This window comes from Procambarus clarkii, chromosome 3, assembly GCF_040958095.1.
Source record: "Procambarus clarkii isolate CNS0578487 chromosome 3, FALCON_Pclarkii_2.0, whole genome shotgun sequence".
In the NCBI taxonomy this organism is placed as follows: domain Eukaryota; kingdom Metazoa; phylum Arthropoda; class Malacostraca; order Decapoda; family Cambaridae; genus Procambarus; species Procambarus clarkii.
Window position 1 is genome coordinate 49,915,861 of NC_091152.1, and position 23,054 is coordinate 49,938,914.

At 42.0% G+C, this 23,054-nt stretch overlaps 1 protein-coding gene across 1 annotated transcript in view; it reads right to left on the reverse strand.

Moving 5' to 3' along the window:
- Positions 1-18,171, reverse strand: part of LOC138369025 (uncharacterized) — a 58,527-nt gene extending 40,356 nt beyond the window's left edge. The window contains exon 1 of the mRNA XM_069331893.1: positions 18,112-18,171. Within this exon, the coding sequence (XP_069187994.1) occupies positions 18,112-18,171 (60 nt within the window). The remainder of the gene's footprint in view (positions 1-18,111) is intronic.
- Between the last annotated feature and the right edge of the window lie 4,883 nt (positions 18,172-23,054).

The window sequence follows — 23,054 nt, forward strand, 5'->3', positions numbered from 1 at the left end:
TTAACCCGAGTACATTACTGCTCACAATGTTAACCCGAGTACATTACTGCTCACAATGTTAACCCGAGTACATTACTGGTCACCAGGTTAACCCGAGTACATTACTGGTCGCCAGGTTAACCCGAGTACATTACTGCTCACAATGTTAACCCGAGTACATTACTGGTCACCAGGTTAACCCGAGTACATTACTGCTCACAATGTTAACCCGAGTACATTACTGGTCACCAGGTTAACCTGAGTACATTACTGCTCACAATGTTAACCCGAGTACATTACTGGTCACCAGGTTAACCCGAGTACATTACTGGTCACCTGGTTAACCCGAGTACATTACTGCTCACAATGTTAACCCGAGTACATTACTGCTCACAAGGTTAATACGAGTACATTACTGCTCACCAGGTTAACCCGAGTACATTACTGCTCACCAGGTTAACCCGAGTACATTACTGCTCACCAGGTTAACCCGAGTACATTACTGGTCACCAGGTTAACCCGAGTACATTACTGCTCACCAGGTTAACCCGAGTACATTACTGGTCACCAAGTTAACCCGAGTACATTACTGCTCACAATGTTAATACGAGTACATTACTGCTCACCATGTTAACCCGAGTACATTACTGCTCACCATGTTAACCCGAGTACATTACTGCTCACCAGGTTAACCCGAGTACATTACTGGTCACCAGGTTAACCCGAGTACATTACTGCTCACAATGTTAACCCGAGTATACCACTGCTCACAATGTTAACCTGAGCATACCACTGCTCACCATGTTAACCAGAGCATACCACTGCTCACAATGTTAACCTGAGCATACCACTGCTCACAATGTTAACCCGAGCATACCACTGCTCACAATGTTAACCTGAGCATACCACTGCTCACCATGATAACTTTGCAATTATTATTGCTCACCATTGAGCTAGAGTGACACTACTAAGAATCAGTAAGTTGTTACAATTAGCTAAGCCCTCTACTTAGGTAGGTTAGAAAATTAAACCATCTATTTAGATAGGTATTAGGGACATTATTTTGTCAACTGAGTATCAGCTGAATCTGTACTCATAATCAAATACAGTTGACTACTAATAGAGACTGATTTAGTCAAATTAAATCTAAAGTTGAGGATGTATTAATGAGTTTCTAGTGATATGCCTGTGAGCTGTAATTCAATTAGCTTATAAGTCAGAATGACTAGGCTACTAATGTCACTGTCGACTCTAGTCTTCCTTGATTTAATGAGTAACCATATTCAGTTCTCTAATATTACATTACCTTGAGCTAATTAAAAACTTAGTTATATCATTAGTCAGAATGACTGCTGCACCACAGTGCATATTAAATCAAATTTAATTCTGCCTCAGTGCAAACATTTACACATTTGAGTTTGGTGTGATCATGATGCTGAGTGATGTGTTATTGTCTAGTAACTCAACGGTTACAGGTCACGGTGACCCTAGACAGTGACCTTACTGTAGTATCAGAGTCTCCTTGATCTTGCATGACCCAATGATTAATAGTTCTTAATGTATAATAATGTAGAATACAACTTATACAATAATGGTATCAGTTCTTGAGAGCATTTTCTGAGTTTGCAGAACAATTTAGCGACTTAGTAATGACTCACCCAAGGCCCGGGCTGTGTCTTGACGGTGATTGGCTCACACAAGGGTCGGGGCTGTGACTCTTGACGGTGATTGGTTCACACAAGGGCCGGGCTGTGTCTCTTGATGGTGATTGACTCACACAAGGGCCGGGCTGTGTCTCTTGATGGTGATTGACTCACACAAGGGCCGGGCTGTGTCTCTTTATGGTGATTGACTCACACAAGGGCCGGGCTGTGTCTCTTTATGGTGATTGACTCACACAAGGGCCGGGCTGTGTCTCTTTATGGTGATTGACTCACACAAGGGCCGGGCTGTGTCTCTTTATGGTGATTGACTCACACAAGGGCCGGGCTGTGTCTCTTTATGGTGATTGACTCACACAAGGGCCGGGCTGTGTCTCTTGATGGTGATTGACTCACACAAGGGCCGGGCTGTGTCTCTTTATGGTGATTGGCTCACACAAGGGCCGGGCTGTGTCTCTTGATGGTGATTGGCTCACACAAGGGCCGGGCTGTGACTCTTGACGGTGATTGGCTCACACAAGGGCCGGGCTGTGTCTCTTGACGGTGATTGGCTCACACAAGGGCCGGGCTGTGACTCTTGACGGTGATTGGCTCACACAAGGGCCGGGCTGTGTCTCTTGATGGTGATTGGCTCACACAAGGGCCGGGCTGTGACTCTTGACGGTGATTGGCTCACACAAGGGCCGGGCTGTGTCTCTTGACGGTGATTGGCTCACACAAGGGCCGGGCTGTGACTCTTGACGGTGATTGGCTCACACAAGGGCCGGGCTGTGACTCTTGACGGTGATTGGCTCACACAAGGGCGGGGCTGTGACTCTTGACAGTGATTGGTTCACACAAGGGCCGGGCTGTGACTCTTGACAGTGATTGGCTCACACAAGGGCGGGGCTGTGACTCTTGACGAGGATTGGTTCACACAAGGGCCGGGCTGTGACTCTTGACAGTGATTGGCTCACACAAGGGCCGGGCTGTGACTCTTGATGGTGATTGGCTCACACAAGGGCGGGGCTGTGACTCTTGACAGTGATTGGCTCACACAAGGGCCGGGCTGTGACTCTTGACGGTGATTGGCTCACACAAGGGCGGGGCTGTGACTCTTGACAGTGATTGGTTCACACAAGGGCGGGGCTGTGACTCTTGACAGTGATTGGCTCACACAAGGGCCGGGCTGTGTCTCTTGACGGTGATTGGCTCACACAAGGGCGGGGCTGTGACTCTTGACGGTGATTGGTTCACACAAGGGCCGGGCTGTGACTCTTGACGGTGATTGGTTCACACAAGGGCGGGGCTGTGACTCTTGACAGTGATTGGCTCACACAAGGGCGGGGCTGGCCAACACAGGCCAGGGTACTGGTCAGACAGTGACGGACAGACCAACACAGCAACAACTCAGATTAATATACACCAACATTTTTTTTTTAACCCTCCTCCCTGTTTAACTGTGGCTGCTGGCCACTGATCAAGCAGTCTGTGTGTATACGCGTTCAGCATGTTGTTGGCAACAGCTGCAGTGATCAATTAGTGTGATGAATAAGTGACCTGTCGTGAGAGGCTTATTATAATGATACAAACAGCTCAATAATATATGTTACAATAATACAACAAGAGGTGAAAAGATACAGCTGTATCGCCCTGAGAAATACAATGGTTCGCCCGGCGTGATAGTGTCACACTCCTCAATACAGTGAGCAACCATGCTTGTTATTAGTGATAATATATTCAAATGTATAATAATAAATAATTAATTTGCAAAGTTTCTATTTAAAATGCTTCACTACACAAGCTTAATGTATATTATTTTATTCTTATGAAAAGTTCATTAATATGTAAAATATACATTGTATGAAGACAAGGTAAATATGACAGTTAAGTGTGAGGTCTGGAGTTAGAGGAGTAAGAGCAAGACAATGCTAAGACAGCGCCTCAAGGGCGAGGGTTGTGCCCGTGTGGAGGTCCACCTCACTCTCCCCCATCCCCCCCCTCACACTCCACACACCTGCCTCACACATTCACCCTCATGAGTAAATGTGGATTCTATATAAAAACGTAATCAAAACGAAAACTGCGGAAGGCAGATGGGATATATATATATATATATATATATATATATATATATATATATATATATATATATATATATATATATATATATATATATATATATATATATATATATATATATATATATATATATATATTAGTATATTTTTGGTAGCAGTCTTTCCTGTAGACATATATTATTAAATATGACCGAAAAAGTAAGATTAATAATTCTAACACGAATTTTCTCAATCTTTCGTACATTACGCTTCACTGTTGGAGGTAAATCAAAAATCAATTCTCCAAAATTCATTTTTATTTCTAGTCTGACGCGACACGAGCGCGTTTCGTAAAACTTATTACATTTTCAAAGACTTTAGTTCACAAATACACAACTGAATAGAACTTACGTATCTCCGATTTTATATCTACATTTGAGTGAGGTGGAAGGGGTGATGTGGCATTGACACAAGACAGAACAAAGTGTGGTATTAATAGGGTATTAATTTCATCAACACAAGACAGAACAAGAGTATTAATAGGGTATTAATTTCATCAACACAAGACAGAACACGAAACAATGGATATTGAATAGAAGTGTTTGTAGAAAGCCTATTGGTCCATATTTCTTGATGCTTCTATATTGGAGCGGAGTCTTGAGGTGGGTAGAATATAGTTGTGCAATAATTGGCTGTTGATTGCTGGTGTTGACTTCTTGATGTGTAGTGCCTCGCAAACGTCAAGCCGCCTGCTATCGCTGTATCTATCGATGATTTCTGTGTTGTTTACTAGGATTTCTCTGGCGATGGTTTGGTTGTGGGAAGAGATTATATGTTCCTTAATGGAGCCCTGTTGCTTATGCATCGTTAAACGCCTAGAAAGAGATGTTGTTGTCTTGCCTATATACTGGGTTTTTTGGAGCTTACAGTCCCCAAGTGGGCATTTGAAGGCATAGACGACGTTAGTCTCTTTTAAAGCGTTCTGTTTTGTGTCTGGAGAGTTTCTCATGAGTAGGCTGGCCGTTTTTCTGGTTTTATAGTAAATCGTCAGTTGTATCCTCTGATTTTTGTCTGTAGGGATAACGTTTCTATTAACAATATCTTTCAGGACCCTTTCCTCCGTTTTATGAGCTGTGGAAAAGAAGTTCCTGTAAAATAGTCTAATAGGGGGTATAGGTGTTGTGTTAGTTGTCTCTTCAGAGGTTGCATGGCTTTTCACTTTCCTTCTTATGATGTCTTCGACGAAACCATTGGAGAAGCCGTTATTGACTAGGACCTGCCTTACCCTACAGAGTTCTTCGTCGACTTGCTTCCATTCTGAGCTGTGGCTGAGAGAACGGTCGACATATGCGTTAACAACACTCCTCTTGTACCTGTCTGGGCAGTCGCTGTTGGCATTTAGGCACATTCCTATGCTTGTTTCCTTAGTGTAGACTGCAGTGTGGAAACCTCCGCCCTTTTCCATGACTGTTACATCTAGAAAGGGCAGCTTCCCATCCTTTTCCATCTCGTAAGTGAAACGCAGCACGGAACTCTGCTCAAATGCCTCCTTCAGCTCCTGCAGATGTCTGACATCAGGTACCTGTGTAAAAATGTCGTCAACATACCTGCAGTATATGGCCGGTTTCAAGTTCATGTCGACTAAGACTTTTTGCTCGATGGTACCCATGTAGAAGTTTGCAAACAGGACACCTAGGGGAGAACCCATGGCAACCCCATCTACTTGCTTATACATGTGTCCATCCGGGCTCAAGAAGGGTGCCTCTTTAGTACAAGCTTGGAGTAGTTTCCTCAGAATATTTTCTGGTATGTCAAGAGGAGTACAGGCTGGATCACGATACACTCTGTCGGCTATCATTCCGATTGTCTCGTCCACAGGTACGTTGGTAAACAGCGATTCTACGTCCAACGAGGCTCTTATCCCTGTGGCCCGTGTGCCCCGCAGTAAGTCAACAAATTCCTTTGGAGACTTCAGGCTGAAGGCGCAAGGAACATAAGGAGTCAGCAGGCCGTTGAGTCGCTTCGCCAGTCTGTACGTGGGTGTGGGTATCTGGCTAATGATTGGCCGAAGTGGGTTTCCAGGCTTGTGCGTCTTGACATTTCCATACGCATATCCAGGTTTATATTCCCCAATGATCTTTGGCAGGTGGAGTCCGGATTTCTTGGCGTTCACAGTTTCGATCAGTTTGTTGACCTTTGCTTTTAATTCGGCTGTAGTGTCCTTCGTTACCCTTTGGAACTTAGTTTGGTCGGCTTCTCCAATGGTTTCGTCGAAGACATCATAAGAAGGAAAGTGAAAAGCCATGCAACCTCTGAAGAGACAACTAACACAACACCTATATCCCCTATTAGACTATTTTACAGGAATTTCTTTTCCACAGCTCATAAAACGGAGGAAAGGGTCCTGAAAGATATTGTTAATAGAAACGTTATCCCTACAGACAAAAATCAGAGGATACAACTGACGATTTACTATAAAACCAGAAAAACGGCCAGCCTACTCATGAGAAACTCTCCAGACACAAAACAGAACGCTTTAAAAGAGACTAACGTCGTCTATGCCTTCAAATGCCCACTTGGGGACTGTAAGCTCCAAAAAACCCAGTATATAGGCAAGACAACAACATCTCTTTCTAGGCGTTTAACGATGCATAAGCAACAGGGCTCCATTAAGGAACATATAATCTCTTCCCACAACCAAACCATCGCCAGAGAAATCCTAGTAAACAACACAGAAATCATCGATAGATACAGCGATAGCAGGCGGCTTGACGTTTGCGAGGCACTACACATCAAGAAGTCAACACCAGCAATCAACAGCCAATTATTGCACAACTATATTCTACCCACCTCAAGACTCCGCTCCAATATAGAAGCATCAAGAAATATGGACCAATAGGCTTTCTACAAACACTTCTATTCAATATCCATTGTTTCGTGTTCTGTCTTGTGTTGATGAAATTAATACCCTATTAATACTCTTGTTCTGTCTTGTGTTGATGAAATTAATACCCTATTAATACCACATTTTGTTCTGTCTTGTGTTAATGCCACATCACCCCTTCCACCTCACTCAAATGTAGATATAAAATCGGAGATACGTAAGTTCTATTCAGTTGTGTATTTGTGAACTAAAGTCTTTGAAAATGTAATAAGTTTTACGAAACGCGCCCGTGTCGCGTCAGACTAGAAATAAAAATGAATTTTGGAGAATTGATTTTTGATTTACCTCCAACAGTGAAGCGTAATGTACGAAAGATTGAGAAAATTCGTGTTAGAATTATTAATCTTACTTTTTCGGTCATATTTAATAATATATATATATATATATATATATATATATATATATATATATATATATATATATATATTGTCAACTTTTGCCTTCCAACAAGCCATTCAGGCTTGTTCGCATATTACACACACATATATATATATATATATATATATATATATATATATATATATATATATATATATATATATATATATATATATATATATATATATATATATATAAGCCTATACTTGCATAAACCACAAGTGAAGATTAACAATCTTTGGACAACACCCACCAGTGGGCCTCGAACCCAGAGAGCACAACTACCTTCCAGTAGCTGCCATAACTAGTACGCCTTAACCCACTACACCATCAGACCCTACAAAATATATATATATATATATATATATATATATATATATATATATATATATATATATATATATATATATATATATATATATATATATATATATATATATATATTATTAAATATGACCGAAAAAATAAGATTAATAATTCTAACACGAATTTTCTCAATCTTTCGTACATTACGCTTCACTGTTGGAGGTAAATCAAAAATCACTTCTCCAAAATTCATTTTTATTTCTAGTCTGACGCGACACGGGCGCGTTTCGTAAAACTTATTACATTGTCAAAGACTTCACAAATACACAACTGATTAGAACGTATCTCTGATTTTATATCTACATTTGAGTGAGGTGGGAGGGGTGATGTGGCATTAACACAAGACAGAACAAGAGGGGATATTAATAGGGTATTAAAAGTATCAACACAAGACAGAACAGAAACAATGGGTATTGAATAGAAGTGTTTGTAGAAAGCCTATTGGTCCATATTTCTTGATGCTTCTATATTGGAGCGGAGTCTTGAGGTGGGTAGAATATAGTTGTGCAATAATTGGCTGTTGATTGCTGGTGTTGACTTCTTGATGTGTAGTGCCTCACAAACGTCAAGCCGCCTGCTATCGCTGTATCTATCGATGATTTCTGTGTTGTTTACTAGGATTTCTCTGGCGATGGTTTGGTTATGGGAAGAGATTATATGTTCCTTAATGGAGCCCTGTTGCTTATGCATCGTTAAACGCCTAGAAAGAGATGTTGTTGTCTTGCCTATATACTGGGTTTTTTGGAGCTTACAGTCCCCAAGTGGGCATTTGAAGGCATAGACGACATTAGTCTCTTTTAAAGCGTTCTGTTTTGTGTCTGGAGAGTTTCTCATGAGTAGGCTGGCCGTTTTTCTGGTTTTATAGTAAATCGTCAGTTGTATCCTCTGATTTTTGTCTGTAGGGATAACGTTTCTATTAACAATATCTTTCAGGACCCTTTCCTCCGTTTTATGAGCTGTGGAAAAGAAGTTCCTGTAAAATAGTCTAATAGGGGGTATAGGTGTTGTGTTAGTTGTCTCTTCAGAGGTTGCATGGCTTTTCACTTTCCTTCTTATGATGTCTTCGATGAAACCATTGGAGAAGCCGTTATTGACTAGGACCTGCCTTACCCTACAGAGTTCTTCGTCGACTTGCTTCCATTCTGAGCTGTGGCTGAGAGCACGGTCGACGTATGCGTTAACAACACTCCTCTTGTACCTGTCAGGGCAGTCGCTGTTGGCATTTAGGCACATTCCTATGTTTGTTTCCTTAGTGTAGACTGCAGTGTGGAAACCTCCGCCCTTTTCCATGACTGTTTTCGTGATCCAGCCTGTACTCCTCTTGACATGCCAGAAAGTATTCTGAGGAAACTACTCCAAGCTTGTACTAAAGAGGCACCCTTCTTGAGCCCGGATGGGCACATGTATAAGCAAGTAGATGGGGTCGCCATGGGTTCTCCCCTAGGTGTCCTGTTTGCAAACTTCTACATGGGTACCATCGAGCAAAAAGTCTTAGTCGACATGAACTTGAAACCGGCCATATACTGCAGGTATGTTGACGACATTTTTACACAGGTACCTGATGTCAGACATCTGCAGGAGCTGAAGGAGGCATTTGAGCAGAGTTCCGTGCTGCGTTTCACTTACGAGACGGAAAAGGATGGGAAGCTGCCTTTTCTAGATGTAACAGTCATGGAAAAAGGGCGGAGGTTTCCACACTGCAGTCTACACTAAGGAAACAAACATAGGAATGTGCCTAAATGCCAACAGCGACTGCCCTGACAGGTACAAGAGGAGTGTTGTTAACGCATACGTCGACCGTGCTCTCAGCCACAGCTCAGAATGGAAGCAAGTCGACGAAGAACTCTGTAGGGTAAGGCAGGTCCTAGTCAATAACGGCTTCTCCAATGGTTTCATCGAAGACATCATAAGAAGGAAAGTGAAAAGCCATGCAACCTCTGAAGAGACAACTAACACAACACCTATACCCCCTATTAGACTATTTTACAGGAACTTCTTTTCCACAGCTCATAAAACGGAGGAAAGGGTCCTGAAAGATATTGTTAATAGAAACGTTATCCCTACAGACAAAAATCAGAGGATACAACTGACGATTTACTATAAAACCAGAAAAACGGCCAGCCTACTCATGAGAAACTCTCCAGACACAAAACAGAACGCTTTAAAAGAGACTAATGTTGTCTATGCCTTCAAATGCCCACTTGGGGACTGTAAGCTCCAAAAAACCCAGTATATAGGCAAGACAACAACATCTCTTTCTAGGCGTTTAACGATGCATAAACAACAGGGCTCCATTAAGGAACATATAATCTCTTCCCATAACCAAACCATCGCCAGAGAAATCCTAGTAAACAACACAGAAATCATCGATAGATACAGCGATAGCAGGCGGCTTGACGTTTGCGAGGCACTACACATCAAGAAGTCAACACCAGCAATCAACAGCCAATTATTGCACAACTATATTCTACCCACCTCAAGACTCCGCTCCAATATAGAAGCATCAAGAAATATGGACCAATAGGCTTTCAACAAACACTTCTATTCAATACCCATTGTTTCTGTTCTGTCTTGTGTTGATACTTTTAATACCCTATTAATATCCCCTCTTGTTCTGTCTTGTGTTAATGCCACATCACCCCTCCCACCTCACTCAAATGTAGATATAAAACCAGAGATACGTTCTAATCAGTTGTGTATTTGTGAAGTCTTTGAAAATGTAATAAGTTTTACGAAACGCGCCCGTGTCGCGTCAGACTAGAAATAAAAATGAATTTTGGAGAAGTGATTTTTGATTTACCTCCAACAGTGAAGCGTAATGTACGAAAGATTGAGAAAATTCGTGTTAGAATTATTAATCTTACTTTTTCGGTCATATTTAATAATATATGTCTACAGGAAAGACTGCTACCAAAATATACTAATATATATATATATATATATATATATATATATATATATATATATATATATATATATATATATATATATATATATATATATATATATATATATATATATATGCGGAAAATCCACAGAGAAATATGAAATGAGGTGAACGTTTCGGCTTGTTAAAGCCTTTGTCAACACCAGACTGAGTCAGTCTGGTGTTGACAAAGGCTTTAACAAGCCGAAACGTTCACCTCATTTCATATTTCTCTGTGGATTTTCCGCATAAAATGATCAGTGTTTTGTGATCATCAATTGCATATATATATATATATATATATATATATATATATATATATATATATATATATATATATATATATATATATATATATATATATATATATATATATATAAATATATATATATATATATATATATATATATATTATTAAATATGACCGAAAAAGTAAGATTAATAATTCTAACACGAATTTTCTCAATCTTTCGTACATTATGCTTCACTGTTGGAGGTAAATCAAAAATCACTTCTCCAAAATTCATTTTTATTTCTAGTCTGACGCGACACGGGCGCGTTTCGTAAAACTTATTACATTTTCAAAGACTTCACAAATACACAACTGATTAGAACTTGCGTTTCCCTGATTTTATATCTACATTTGAGTGAGGTGGGAAGGGTGACGTGGCATTACATTTGAGTGAGGTGGGAAGGATGATGTGGCATTAACACAAGACAGAACACTAGAGGATATTAATAGGGTATTAAAAGTATCAACACAAGACAGAACAGAAACAATGGGTATTGAATAGAAGTGTTTGTAGAAAGCCTATTGGTCCATATTTCTTGATGCTTCTATATTGGAGCGGAGTCTTGAGGTGGGTAGAATATAGTTGTGCAATAATTGGCTGTTGATTGCTGGTGTTGACTTCTTGATGTGTAGTGCCTCGCAAACGTCAAGCCGCCTGCTATCGCTGTATCTATCGATGATTTCTGTGTTGTTTACTAGGATTTCTCTGGCGATGGTTTGGTTATGGGAAGAGATTATATGTTCCTTAATGGAGCCCTGTTGTTTATGCATCGTTAAACGCCTAGAAAGAGATGTTGTTGTCTTGCCTATATACTGGGTTTTTTGGAGCTTACAGTCCCCAAGTGGGCATTTGAAGGCATAGACGACGTTAGTCTCTTTTAAAGCGTTCTGTTTCGTGTCTGGAGAGTTTCTCATGAGTAGGCTGGCCGTTTTTCTGGTTTTATAGTAAATCGTCAGTTGTATCCTCTGATTTTTGTCTGTAGGGATAACGTTTCTATTAACAATATCTTTCAGGACCCTTTCCTCTGTTTTATGAGCTGTGGAAAAGAAGTTCCTGTAAAATAGTCTAATAGGGGGTATAGGTGTTGTGTTAGTTGTCTCTTCAGAGGTTGCATGGCTTTTCACTTTCCTTCTTATGATGTCTTCGATGAAACCATTGGAGAAGCCGTTATTGACTAGAACCTGCCTTACCCTACAGAGTTCTTCGTCGACTTGCTTCCATTCTGAGCTGTGGCTGAGAGCACGGTCGACGTATGCGTTAACAACACTCCTCTTGTACCTGTCAGGGCAGTCGCTGTTGGCATTTAGGCACATTCCTATGTTTGTTTCCTTTGTGTAGACTGCAGTGTGGAAACCTCCGCCCTTTTCCATGACTGTTACATCTAGAAAAGGCAGCTTCCCATCCTTTTCCGTCTCGTAAGTGAAACGCAGCACGGAACTCTGCTCAAATGCCTCCTTCAGCTCCTGCAGATGTCTGACATCAGGTACCTGTGTAAAAATGTCGTCAACATACCTGCAGTATATGGCCGGTTTCAAGTTCATGTCGACTAAGACTTTTTGCTCGATGGTACCCATGTAGAAGTTTGCAAACAGGACACCTAGGGGAGAACCCATGGCGACCCCATCTACTTGCTTATACATGTGCCCATCCGGGCTCAAGAAGGGTGCCTCTTTAGTACAAGCTTGGAGTAGTTTCCTCAGAATACTTTCTGGCATGTCAAGAGGAGTACAGGCTGGATCACGATACACTCTGTCGGCTATCATTCCGATTGTCTCGTCCACAGGTACGTTGGTAAACAGCGATTCTACGTCCAACGAGGCTCTTATCCCTGTGGCCCGTGCGCCCCGCAGTAAGTCCACAAATTCCTTTGGAGACTTCAGGCTGAAGGCGCAAGGAACATAAGGAGTCAGCAGGCCGTTGAGTCGCTTCGCCAATCTGTACGTGGGTGTGGGTATCTGGCTAATGATTGGCCGAAGTGGGTTTCCAGGCTTGTGCGTCTTGACATTTCCATACGCATATCCAGGTTTATATTCCCCAATGATCTTTGGCAGGTGGAGTCCGGATTTCTTGGCGTTCACAGTTTCGATCAGTTTGTTGACCTTTGCTTTTAATTCGGCTGTAGTGTCCTTCGTTACCCTTTGGAACTTAGTTTGGTCAGAGAGTATGATGTTCATTTTCGCCAGATATTCGTCTTTTTTAAGAATGACATATATTGGCGACTTGTCACCTCTCCTGACAACTATCTCCTTGTTCTCACGAAGGCTTTTAGCTGCCGCTCTAAGCTCGGGGGACAGTATGGTGCTTCTGTAGTTGCCTCGATTCTTTCCTCCTTCTGCAATAAGTTCTGCTTGTAAGGTATCTTTGGTAGTGACCTTCTTTTGTGTCTCGAGGTCGAATATGTCGTCAACAACTGGCGAAAATGAACATCATACTCTCTGACCAAACTAAGTTCCAAAGGGTAACAAAGGACACTACAGCCGAATTAAAAGCAAAGGTCAACAAACTGATCGAAACTGTGAACGCCAAGAAATCCGGACTCCACCTGCCAAAGATCATTGGGGAATATAAACCTGGATATGCGTATGGAAATGTCAAGACGCACAAGCCTGGAAACCCACTTCGGCCAATCATTAGCCAGATACCCACACCCACGTACAGATTGGCGAAGCGACTCAACGGCCTGCTGACTCCTTATGTTCCTTGCGCCTTCAGCCTGAAGTCTCCAAAGGAATTTGTGGACTTACTGCGGGGCGCACGGGCCACAGGGATAAGAGCCTCGTTGGACGTAGAATCGCTGTTTACCAACGTACCTGTGGACGAGACAATCGGAATGATAGCCGACAGAGTGTATCGTGATCCAGCCTGTACTCCTCTTGACATGCCAGAAAGTATTCTGAGGAAACTACTCCAAGCTTGTACTAAAGAGGCACCCTTCTTGAGCCCGGATGGGCACATGTATAAGCAAGTAGATGGGGTCGCAATGGGTTCTCCCCTAGGTGTCCTGTTTGCAAACTTCTACATGGGTACCATCGAGCAAAAAGTCTTAGTCGACATGAACTTGAAACCGGCCATATACTGCAGGTATGTTGACGACATTTTTACACAGGTACCTGATGTCAGACATCTGCAGGAGCTGAAGGAGGCATTTGAGCAGAGTTCCGTGCTGCGTTTCACTTACGAGACGGAAAAGGATGGGAAGCTGCCTTTTCTAGATGTAACAGTCATGGAAAAGGGCGGAGGTTTCCACACTGCAGTCTACACAAAGGAAACAAACATAGGAATGTGCCTAAATGCCAACAGCGACTGCCCTGACAGGTACAAGAGGAGTGTTGTTAACGCATACGTCGACCGTGCTCTCAGCCACAGCTCAGAATGGAAGCAAGTCGACGAAGAACTCTGTAGGGTAAGGCAGGTTCTAGTCAATAACGGCTTCTCCAATGGTTTCATCGAAGACATCATAAGAAGGAAAGTGAAAAGCCATGCAACCTCTGAAGAGACAACTAACACAACACCTATACCCCCTATTAGACTATTTTACAGGAACTTCTTTTCCACAGCTCATAAAACAGAGGAAAGGGTCCTGAAAGATATTCTTAATAGAAACGTTATCCCTACAGACAAAAATCAGAGGATACAACTGACGATTTACTATAAAACCAGAAAAACGGCCAGCCTACTCATGAGAAACTCTCCAGACACGAAACAGAACGCTTTAAAAGAGACTAACGTCGTCTATGCCTTCAAATGCCCACTTGGGGACTGTAAGCTCCAAAAAACCCAGTATATAGGCAAGACAACAACATCTCTTTCTAGGCGTTTAACGATGCATAAACAACAGGGCTCCATTAAGGAACATATAATCTCTTCCCATAACCAAACCATCGCCAGAGAAATCCTAGTAAACAACACAGAAATCATCGATAGATACAGCGATAGCAGGCGGCTTGACGTTTGCGAGGCACTACACATCAAGAAGTCAACACCAGCAATCAACAGCCAATTATTGCACAACTATATTCTACCCACCTCAAGACTCCGCTCCAATATAGAAGCATCAAGAAATATGGACCAATAGGCTTTCTACAAACACTTCTATTCAATACCCATTGTTTCTGTTCTGTCTTGTGTTGATACTTTTAATACCCTATTAATATCCTCTAGTGTTCTGTCTTGTGTTAATGCCACATCATCCTTCCCACCTCACTCAAATGTAATGCCACGTCACCCTTCCCACCTCACTCAAATGTAGATATAAAATCAGGGAAACGCAAGTTCTAATCAGTTGTGTATTTGTGAAGTCTTTGAAAATGTAATAAGTTTTACGAAACGCGCCCGTGTCGCGTCAGACTAGAAATAAAAATGAATTTTGGAGAAGTGATTTTTGATTTACCTCCAACAGTGAAGCATAATGTACGAAAGATTGAGAAAATTCGTGTTAGAATTATTAATCTTACTTTTTCGGTCATATTTAATAATATATGTCTACAGGAAAGACTGCTACCAAAATACACTAATATATATATATATATATATATATATATATATATATATATATATATATATATGTCGTACCTAGTAGCCAGAACGCACTTCTCAGCCTACTATGCAAGGCCCGATTTGCCTAATAAGCCAAGTTTTCATGAATTAATTGTTTTTCGACTACCTAACCTACCTAACCTAACCTAACCTAACTTTTTTGGCTACCTAACCAAACCTAACCTATAAAGATAGGTTAGGTTAGGTTAGGTAGGGTTGGTTAGGTTCGGTCATATATCTACGTTAATTTTAACTCCAATAAAAAAAAATTGACCTCATACATAATGAAATGGGTAGCTTTATCATTTCATAAGAAAAAAATTAGAAAAAATATATTAATTCAGGAAAACTTAGCTTATTAGGCAAATCGGGCCTTGAATAGTAGGCCAAAAAGTGAGTTCTGGCTACTAGGTACGACATATATATATATATATATATATATATATATATATGTCGTACCTAGTAGCCAGAACGCAGTTCTCAGCCTACTATGCAAGGCCCGATTTGCCTAATGAGCCAAGTTTTCCTGAATTAATATGTTTTCTCTAATTTTTTTCTTATGAAATGATAAAGCTACCCATTTCATTATGTATGAGGTCAATTTTTTTTAATTGGAGTTAAAATTAACGTAGATATATGACCGAACCTAACCAACCCTACCTAACCTAACCTAACCTATCTATATAGGTTAGGTTAGGTTAGGTGGCCGAAAAAGTTAGGTTAGGTTAGGTTAGGTAGTCGAAAAAACATTAATTCATGAAAACTTGGCTTATTAGGCAAATCGGGCCTTGCATAGTAGGCTGAGAAGTGCGTTCTGGCTACTAGGTACGACATATATATATATATATATATATATATATATACATATATATATATATGTCGTACCTAGTAGCCAGAACTCACTTTTCAGCCTACAATGCAAGGCCCGATTTGCCTAATAAGCCAAGTTCTCATGAATTAATATATTTTCTCTAATTTTTTTTCTTATGAAATGATAAAGCTACCCATATCATTATGTAAGAGGTCAATTTTTTTTTATTGGAGTTAAAATTAACGTTGATATATGACCGAACCTAACCAACCCTACCTAACCTAACCTAACCTATCTTTATAGGTTAGGTTTGGTTAGGTAGCCGAAAAAGTTAGGTTAGGTTAGGTTAGGTAGGTTAGGTAGTCGAAAAGCAATTAATTCATGAAAACTTGGCTTATTAGGCAAATCGGGCCTTGAATAGTAGGCTCAGAAGTGAGTTCTGGCTACTAGGTACGACATATATATATATATATATATATATATATATATATATATATATATATATATATATATATATATATATATATATATTGTGTGTGTGTCTAACCTTAGCACGACACAATCCATCGATCCCGTGTCTACTACATCACCCGCTAATTGGTTGCTGTAAATCAACAACCCTCTTACCAAACCAGTATTTATCCAGGTCTTTCCTGCCTCCAAGATTCCCCCTCGCCATATTTCTGGTGTGGTCGGCGCCGAGGGCTCCTAAAACAAGGATAAAGTTAGGTAATTATCCTGAGGAAGCTCTGAGCCATTACAACAGTATAGTACCTGGCAGGGATGAGGATTAGCATATAGGATAGGACGGGGGAAAGGAATAGTGCGCCCAGTTACCGGGATGAGCGATGATTGAACGTGGTTCTGCAAGAAATGTGTTTGCTAAGGTATTTAGGGTCATTTTTGCTTGTTGGCAATGCAGGTCTGACAGGCTGGATTGATCCTCCCCTTGCTGGTACCTTGCGATAATTTCGGGGTTCAATGTCCCCGTGGCCCGGTCCCCGGCCAGGCCTCCTGGTTGCTGGGCTGGTCAACCAGGCTGTTGGACGCGGCGGCTCGCAGCCTGACGTATCAATCACAGCCTGGTTGATCAGCCCCAAGTGCATTTCCACCACAGTTGCCAAACTAGTGGGTATACCTATTTACTGCTCGGTGAACAGAGGCACCAGGTGATAGGAAAAAAACATTTCCATAACGCCGGAGTTCAAACTCGGGTGTCCTGACTGTGAATCATGAACGGGAGTCGAACCAGGGTCTGCATTACTCCTATCGATTCAGGTATTCATAAAATATTCCTTGTGAGAGAATGTTGCATTATGAAGCTGCTTGTATGTCTTCTCTCCAGTGATGGTGTGAGTGTCTTCCAGAAGTGTTAAGCTGCCAGGGATGTGAGGTGTTGGTATAGAGTCCTGGTGGTCTTGTCTTCCAGAAGTGTTAAGCTGCCAGGGATGTGAGGTGTTGGTATAGAGTCCTGGTGGTCTTGTCTTCCTGAAGTGTTAAGCTGCCAGGGATGTGAGGTGTTGGTATAGAGTCCTGGTGGTCTTGTCTTCCAGAAGTGTTAAGCTGCCAGGGATGTGAGGTGTTGGTATAGAGTCCTGGTGGTCTTGTCTTCCAGAAGTGTTAAGCTGCCAGGGATGTGAGGTGTTGGTATAGAGTCCTGGTGGTCTTGTCTTCCAGAAGTGTTAAGCTGCCAGGGATGTGAGGTGTTGGTATAGAGTCCTGGTGGTCTTGTCTTCCAGAAGTGTTAAGCTGCCAGGGATGTGAGGTGTTGGTATAGAGTCCTGGTGGTCTTGTCTTCCTGAAGTGTTAAGCTGCCAGGGATGTGAGGTGTTGGTATAGAGTCCTGGTGGTCTTGTCTTCCAGAAGTGTTAAGCTGCCAGGGATGTGAGGTGTTGGTATAGAGTCCTGGTGGTCTTGTCTTCCAGAAGTGTTAAGCTGCCAGGGATGTGAGGTGTTGGTATAGAGTCCTGGTGGTCTTGTCTTCCAGAAGTGTTAAGCTGCCAGGGATGTGAGGTGTTGGTATAGAGTCCTGGTGGTCTTGGCCTAGTTCCTGCCCTCTTGTCTTCACCTGGCAAGTTGACCTTTGTAGTTCTTGCCTCATGTGTCAAGACGTTTGGGCTGTGTTAAATATGTGACAAGTATGTTAAATATGTGTTACACAGGTGGCAAGTGTCATACATGTAGCAAGTGTTCCACATGTGGCAAGGGATTAGTTGTAACACAACCAATCTCGAACATGTGTAATATGATATACAAAACTATTTGAGTGTCCTCTAGAATTTCATTAACAGAAAACCAAATTCTTTAAACTGTTTGAAAGAAAACGAGTTAAGCAGAGACTTTTTAAATTTTACCCCAAAAGTTTATAATACTATAAAGTTATAACTAGCGAATATTCTTTGTGTAAGCCAAAGATTCACTTACCAGTTTACAAGGAGACTATTAATGGAACTCTAACATGATATGCAGGTAGCATGTTCCTGTGAGATGTACTCGCAGGAGACGTACTCACAGGAGATGTACTCGCAGGGGACGTACTCGCAGGACACGTACTCCCAGGAGACGAACTCTTAGGAGACGTACTCGCAGGAGACGTACTCCCAGGAGACGTACTCGCAGGAGACGTACTCCCAGGAGACGTACTCCCAGGAGACGTACTCCCAGGAGACGTACTCGCAGGAGACGTACTCGCAGGAGACGTACTCGCAGGAGACGTACTCGCAGGAGACGTACTCGCAGGAGACGAGTCCAGGGTTCGAGTCTCCTACAGCCCAGGTGAATGGAATTTGTGGTTGTTGTTTTGTTGTAAATCTATCATCCCAGGGAGGGTTATTAAGGCCACCACAACAACCGGCAAATATACATTAGTCATGAATACAATCCAGGACTAATACAAACTCCCTGTGTATATATATACACCGAAGAATGTAATATATCTCTCAGTGTATATACACCAAAGAAATATAATATACTTTGGTGTATACTCTAGTTGTATGTTGATGTATTTCAGGAGAAGGCGCTGACGTACTCGACTTTATTACAGCCAAAACGTCACATGTTACGGGTATGGAAGCATCACGGAATGCTGTTCTGTTCTCCGGCATCTCAGCTTGTGCTAACATTATACTTGCAGCTAATATATTATTTAACACTTAGGTATACTGTTAGTGCTTGTTTCGCGTTGTGTATCTTGACACAAATCCTATTTCAATAATGTTGTTCTAAGACGTAATTAAGTCCCCGTAAAGCTAAGTCTATTGGACTTTAAAAGTCTCATATTCATTTTTCTCGAAATTTATATTTTTTAAGATCATATTTGTCAAGAAAACTCCTCATTCCTTTCTCTGTGTGAATTTGATATTTATCTTTGAATATCGTATTTTCTCCCTTGAGCCATATTCTTTCCCCATAATGCCTTGCCTGAGCCACTGTATCCGGGTCCTGCTCTTGGGACACCTGTGGGCGGCCCGGTCTCCTCTCACAAATGATGTCCTATTGTGTGTCTTCAAATTTTAAACCTGGAGAGAAAGTATTCTCAAAATAAATGTTTAATATGAAACTCTGTCAGCCGGAGTCCATGGACTGTGTGTGTGTGTGTGTGTGTGTGTGTGTGTGTGTGTGTGTGTGTGTGTGTGTGTGTGTGTGTGTGTGTGTGTGTGTGTGTGTGTACTCACCTAGTTCTCACCTAGTTGTGCTTGCGGGGGTTGAGCTCTGGCTCTTTGGTCCCGCCTCTCAACTGTCAATCAACTGGTGTACAGGTTCCTGAGCCTACTGGGCTCCATCATATCTACACTTGAAACTGTGTATGGAGTCAGCCTCCACCACATCACTTCCTAATGCATTCCATTTGTCAACCACTCTGACACTAAAAAAGTTCTTTCTAATATCTCTGTGGCTCATTTGGGCACTCAGTTTCCACCTGTGTCCCCTAGTGCGTGTGCCCCGTGTGTTAAATTGCCTGTCTTTATCAACCCTGTCGATTCCCTTGAGAATCTTGAATGTGGTGATCATATCCCCCCTAACTCTTCTGTCTTCCAACGAAGTGAGGTTTAATTCCCGTAGTCTCTCCTCGTAGCTCATACCTCTCAGCTCGGGTACTAGTCTGGTGGCAAACCTTTGAACCTTTTCCAGTTTAGTCTTCTGCTTGACTAGATATGGACTCCATGCTGGAGCCGCATACTCCAGGATTGGTCTGACATATATATTATTTAATGTTTTGAAAGATTCCTTACACAAGTTACTGAATGCCGTTCATATGTTGGCCAGCCTGGCATATGCCGCTGATGTTATCCTCTTGATATGGGCTGCAGGAGACAGGTCTGGCTTGATATCAACCCACAAGTCTTTTTCTTTCTCTGAATCCTGAAGAATTTCCTCTCCCAGATGATACCTTGTATCTGGCCTCCTGCTCCCTACACCTATCTTCATTACATTACATTTGGTTGGGTTAAACTCTAACAACCATTTGTTCGACCATTCCTTCAGCTTGTCTAGGTCTTCTTGAAGCCTCAAACAGTTCTCTTCTGTCTTAATCCTTCTCATAATTTTGGCGTCGTCAGCAAACATTGAGAGGAATGAGTCTATACCCTCTGGGAGATCATTTACGTATTTCAGAAACAAGATAGGTCCAAGTACAGAGCCCTGTGGGACTCCTCTGGTGACTTCACGCCATTCTGAGGTCTCACCCCTCACTGTAACTCTCTGCTTCGTATTGCTTAGGTACTCCCTTATCCACTGGAGCCCCCTACCAGTTGTGTGTGTGTGTGTGTATGTGTGTGTGTGTGTGTGTGTGTGTGTGTGTGTATGTGTGTATGTGTGTGTGTGTGTGTGTGTGTGTGTGTGTGTGTGTGTGTGTGTGTGTGTGTGTGTGTGAATTATATGTAAAAATATCAAATTTTATAAGAACATTTATTTTCGTCAGCGCTGTATACTATGTTGATGGTGTATTGTATACACTACAGTCATGGATCCTTGCTGTAGTTTGGTGTTGTATATGCTACAGTCATGACCCATGCTGTAGTGTAGTGTTGTATACACTACAGTCATGACCCTTGCTGTAGTGTAGTGTGGTATACACTACAGTCATGACCCTTGCTGTAGTGTAGTGTTGTATACACTACAGTCATGACCCTTGCTGTAGTGTAGTGTTGTATACACTACAGTCATGGACCCTTGCTGTAGTGTAGTGTTGTATACACTACAGTCATGGACCCTTGCTGTAGTGTGGTGTGGTATACACTACAGTCATGACCCTTGCTGTAGTGTAGTGTGGTATACACTACAGTCATGGACCCTTGCTGTAGTGTGGTGTGGTATACACTACAGTCATGGACCCTTGCTGTAGTGTGGTGTGGTATACACTACAGTCATGGACCCTTGCTGTAGTGTAGTGTTGTATACACTACAGTCATGGACCCTTGCTGTAGTGTAGTGTGGTATACACTACAGTCATGACCCTTGCTGTAGTGTGGTGTGGTATACACTACAGTCATGGACCCTTGCTGTAGTGTAGTGTTGTATACACTACAGTCATGGACCCTTGCTGTAGTGTAGTGTTGTATACACTACAGTCATGGACCCTTGCTGTAGTGTGGTGTGGTATACACTACAGTCATGACCCTTGCTGTAGTGTAGTGTTGTATACACTACAGTCATGGACCCTTGCTGTAGTGTGGTGTGGTATACACTACAGTCATGGACCCTTGCTGTAGTGTGGTGTGGTATACACTACAGTCATGGACCCTTGCTGTAGTGTAGTGTTGTATACACTACAGTCATGGACCCTTGCTGTAGTGTGGTGTGGTATACACTACAGTCATGGACCCTTGCTGTAGTGTGGTGTGGTATACACTACAGTCATGGACCCTTGCTGTAGTGTAGTGTTGTATACACTACAGTCATGGACCCTTGCTGTAGTGTAGTGTGGTATACACTACAGTCATGGACCATTGCTGTAGTGTGGTGTGGAGCGGCCCGCAGGCCCACATACCCACCACAGCCCGGTTGGTCCGGCACTCCTTGGAAAAACAGTCTAGTTTTCTCTTGAAGATGTCCACGGTTGTTCCGGCAATATTTCTTATGCTCGCTGGGAGGACGTTGAACAACCGCGGACCTCTAATGTTTATACAGTGTTCTCTGATTGTGCCCATGGCACCCTTGCTCTTCACTGGTTCTATTCTGCATTTTCTTCCATATAGTTCACTCCAGTATTTTGCTATTTTACTGTGCAGATTAGGGACCTGGCCCTCCAGTATTTTCCATGTGTATATTATTTGGTATCTCTCTCGTCTCCTTTCTAGAGAGTACATTTAGAGGGCTTTGAGACGATCCCAATAATTTAGGTGTTTTATCTCGTCTATGCGTGCCGTATATGTTCTCTGTATTCCCTCTATTTCAGCAATCTCTCCTGCTCTGAAGGGGAAAGTGAGTACTGAGCAGTACTCAAGACGGGACAACACAAGTGACTTGTATAGTACAACCATTGTGATGGAATCTCTGGATTTAAAGGTTCTCAATCCATTCTATTTCCCTTGCTGGCGCTAAATTTGCTTCCAAGGAAGCAAGGGTTATGCTCCCAAAACGTTAGGTCGTCAGACATCATTATTCCCAGATCCTTTACGTGTTGCTTCGCTGGCAGAGTTAATTGTGTTTTGTACCCTGTATTATGTTTAAGGTCTTAATTTTTGCAATACCTGAGAACCTGGAATTTATCATTGTTAAACATCATGTTATTTTCTGCTGCCCAATCGACAACGTTATTAATGTCAATATCTTCAGCAGAAGTAATTTTCATGCTTATTTTTATCGTTTGCAAAGGATGATGCGAATTGTCACTTGTATTTGAGTCAATATCTCATATGAGAATAAGGAACAGCAGAGGTGCAAGGACTGTACCCTGAGGTACAGAACTTTTAACTGCGCTTGGACTCGATTTTATTTGATTGATTGTAACTCTTTTCGTTCGGATTGACAGAAAATTTAATATCCATCGCCCTACTTTACCTGTTATGCTTACAGACCTTACCACTTGGGGTGGACGGTAGAGCGACGGTCTCGCTTCATGCAGGTCGGCTTTCAATCCCCGACCGTCCAAGTGGTTGGGCATTATTACTTCCCCCCGT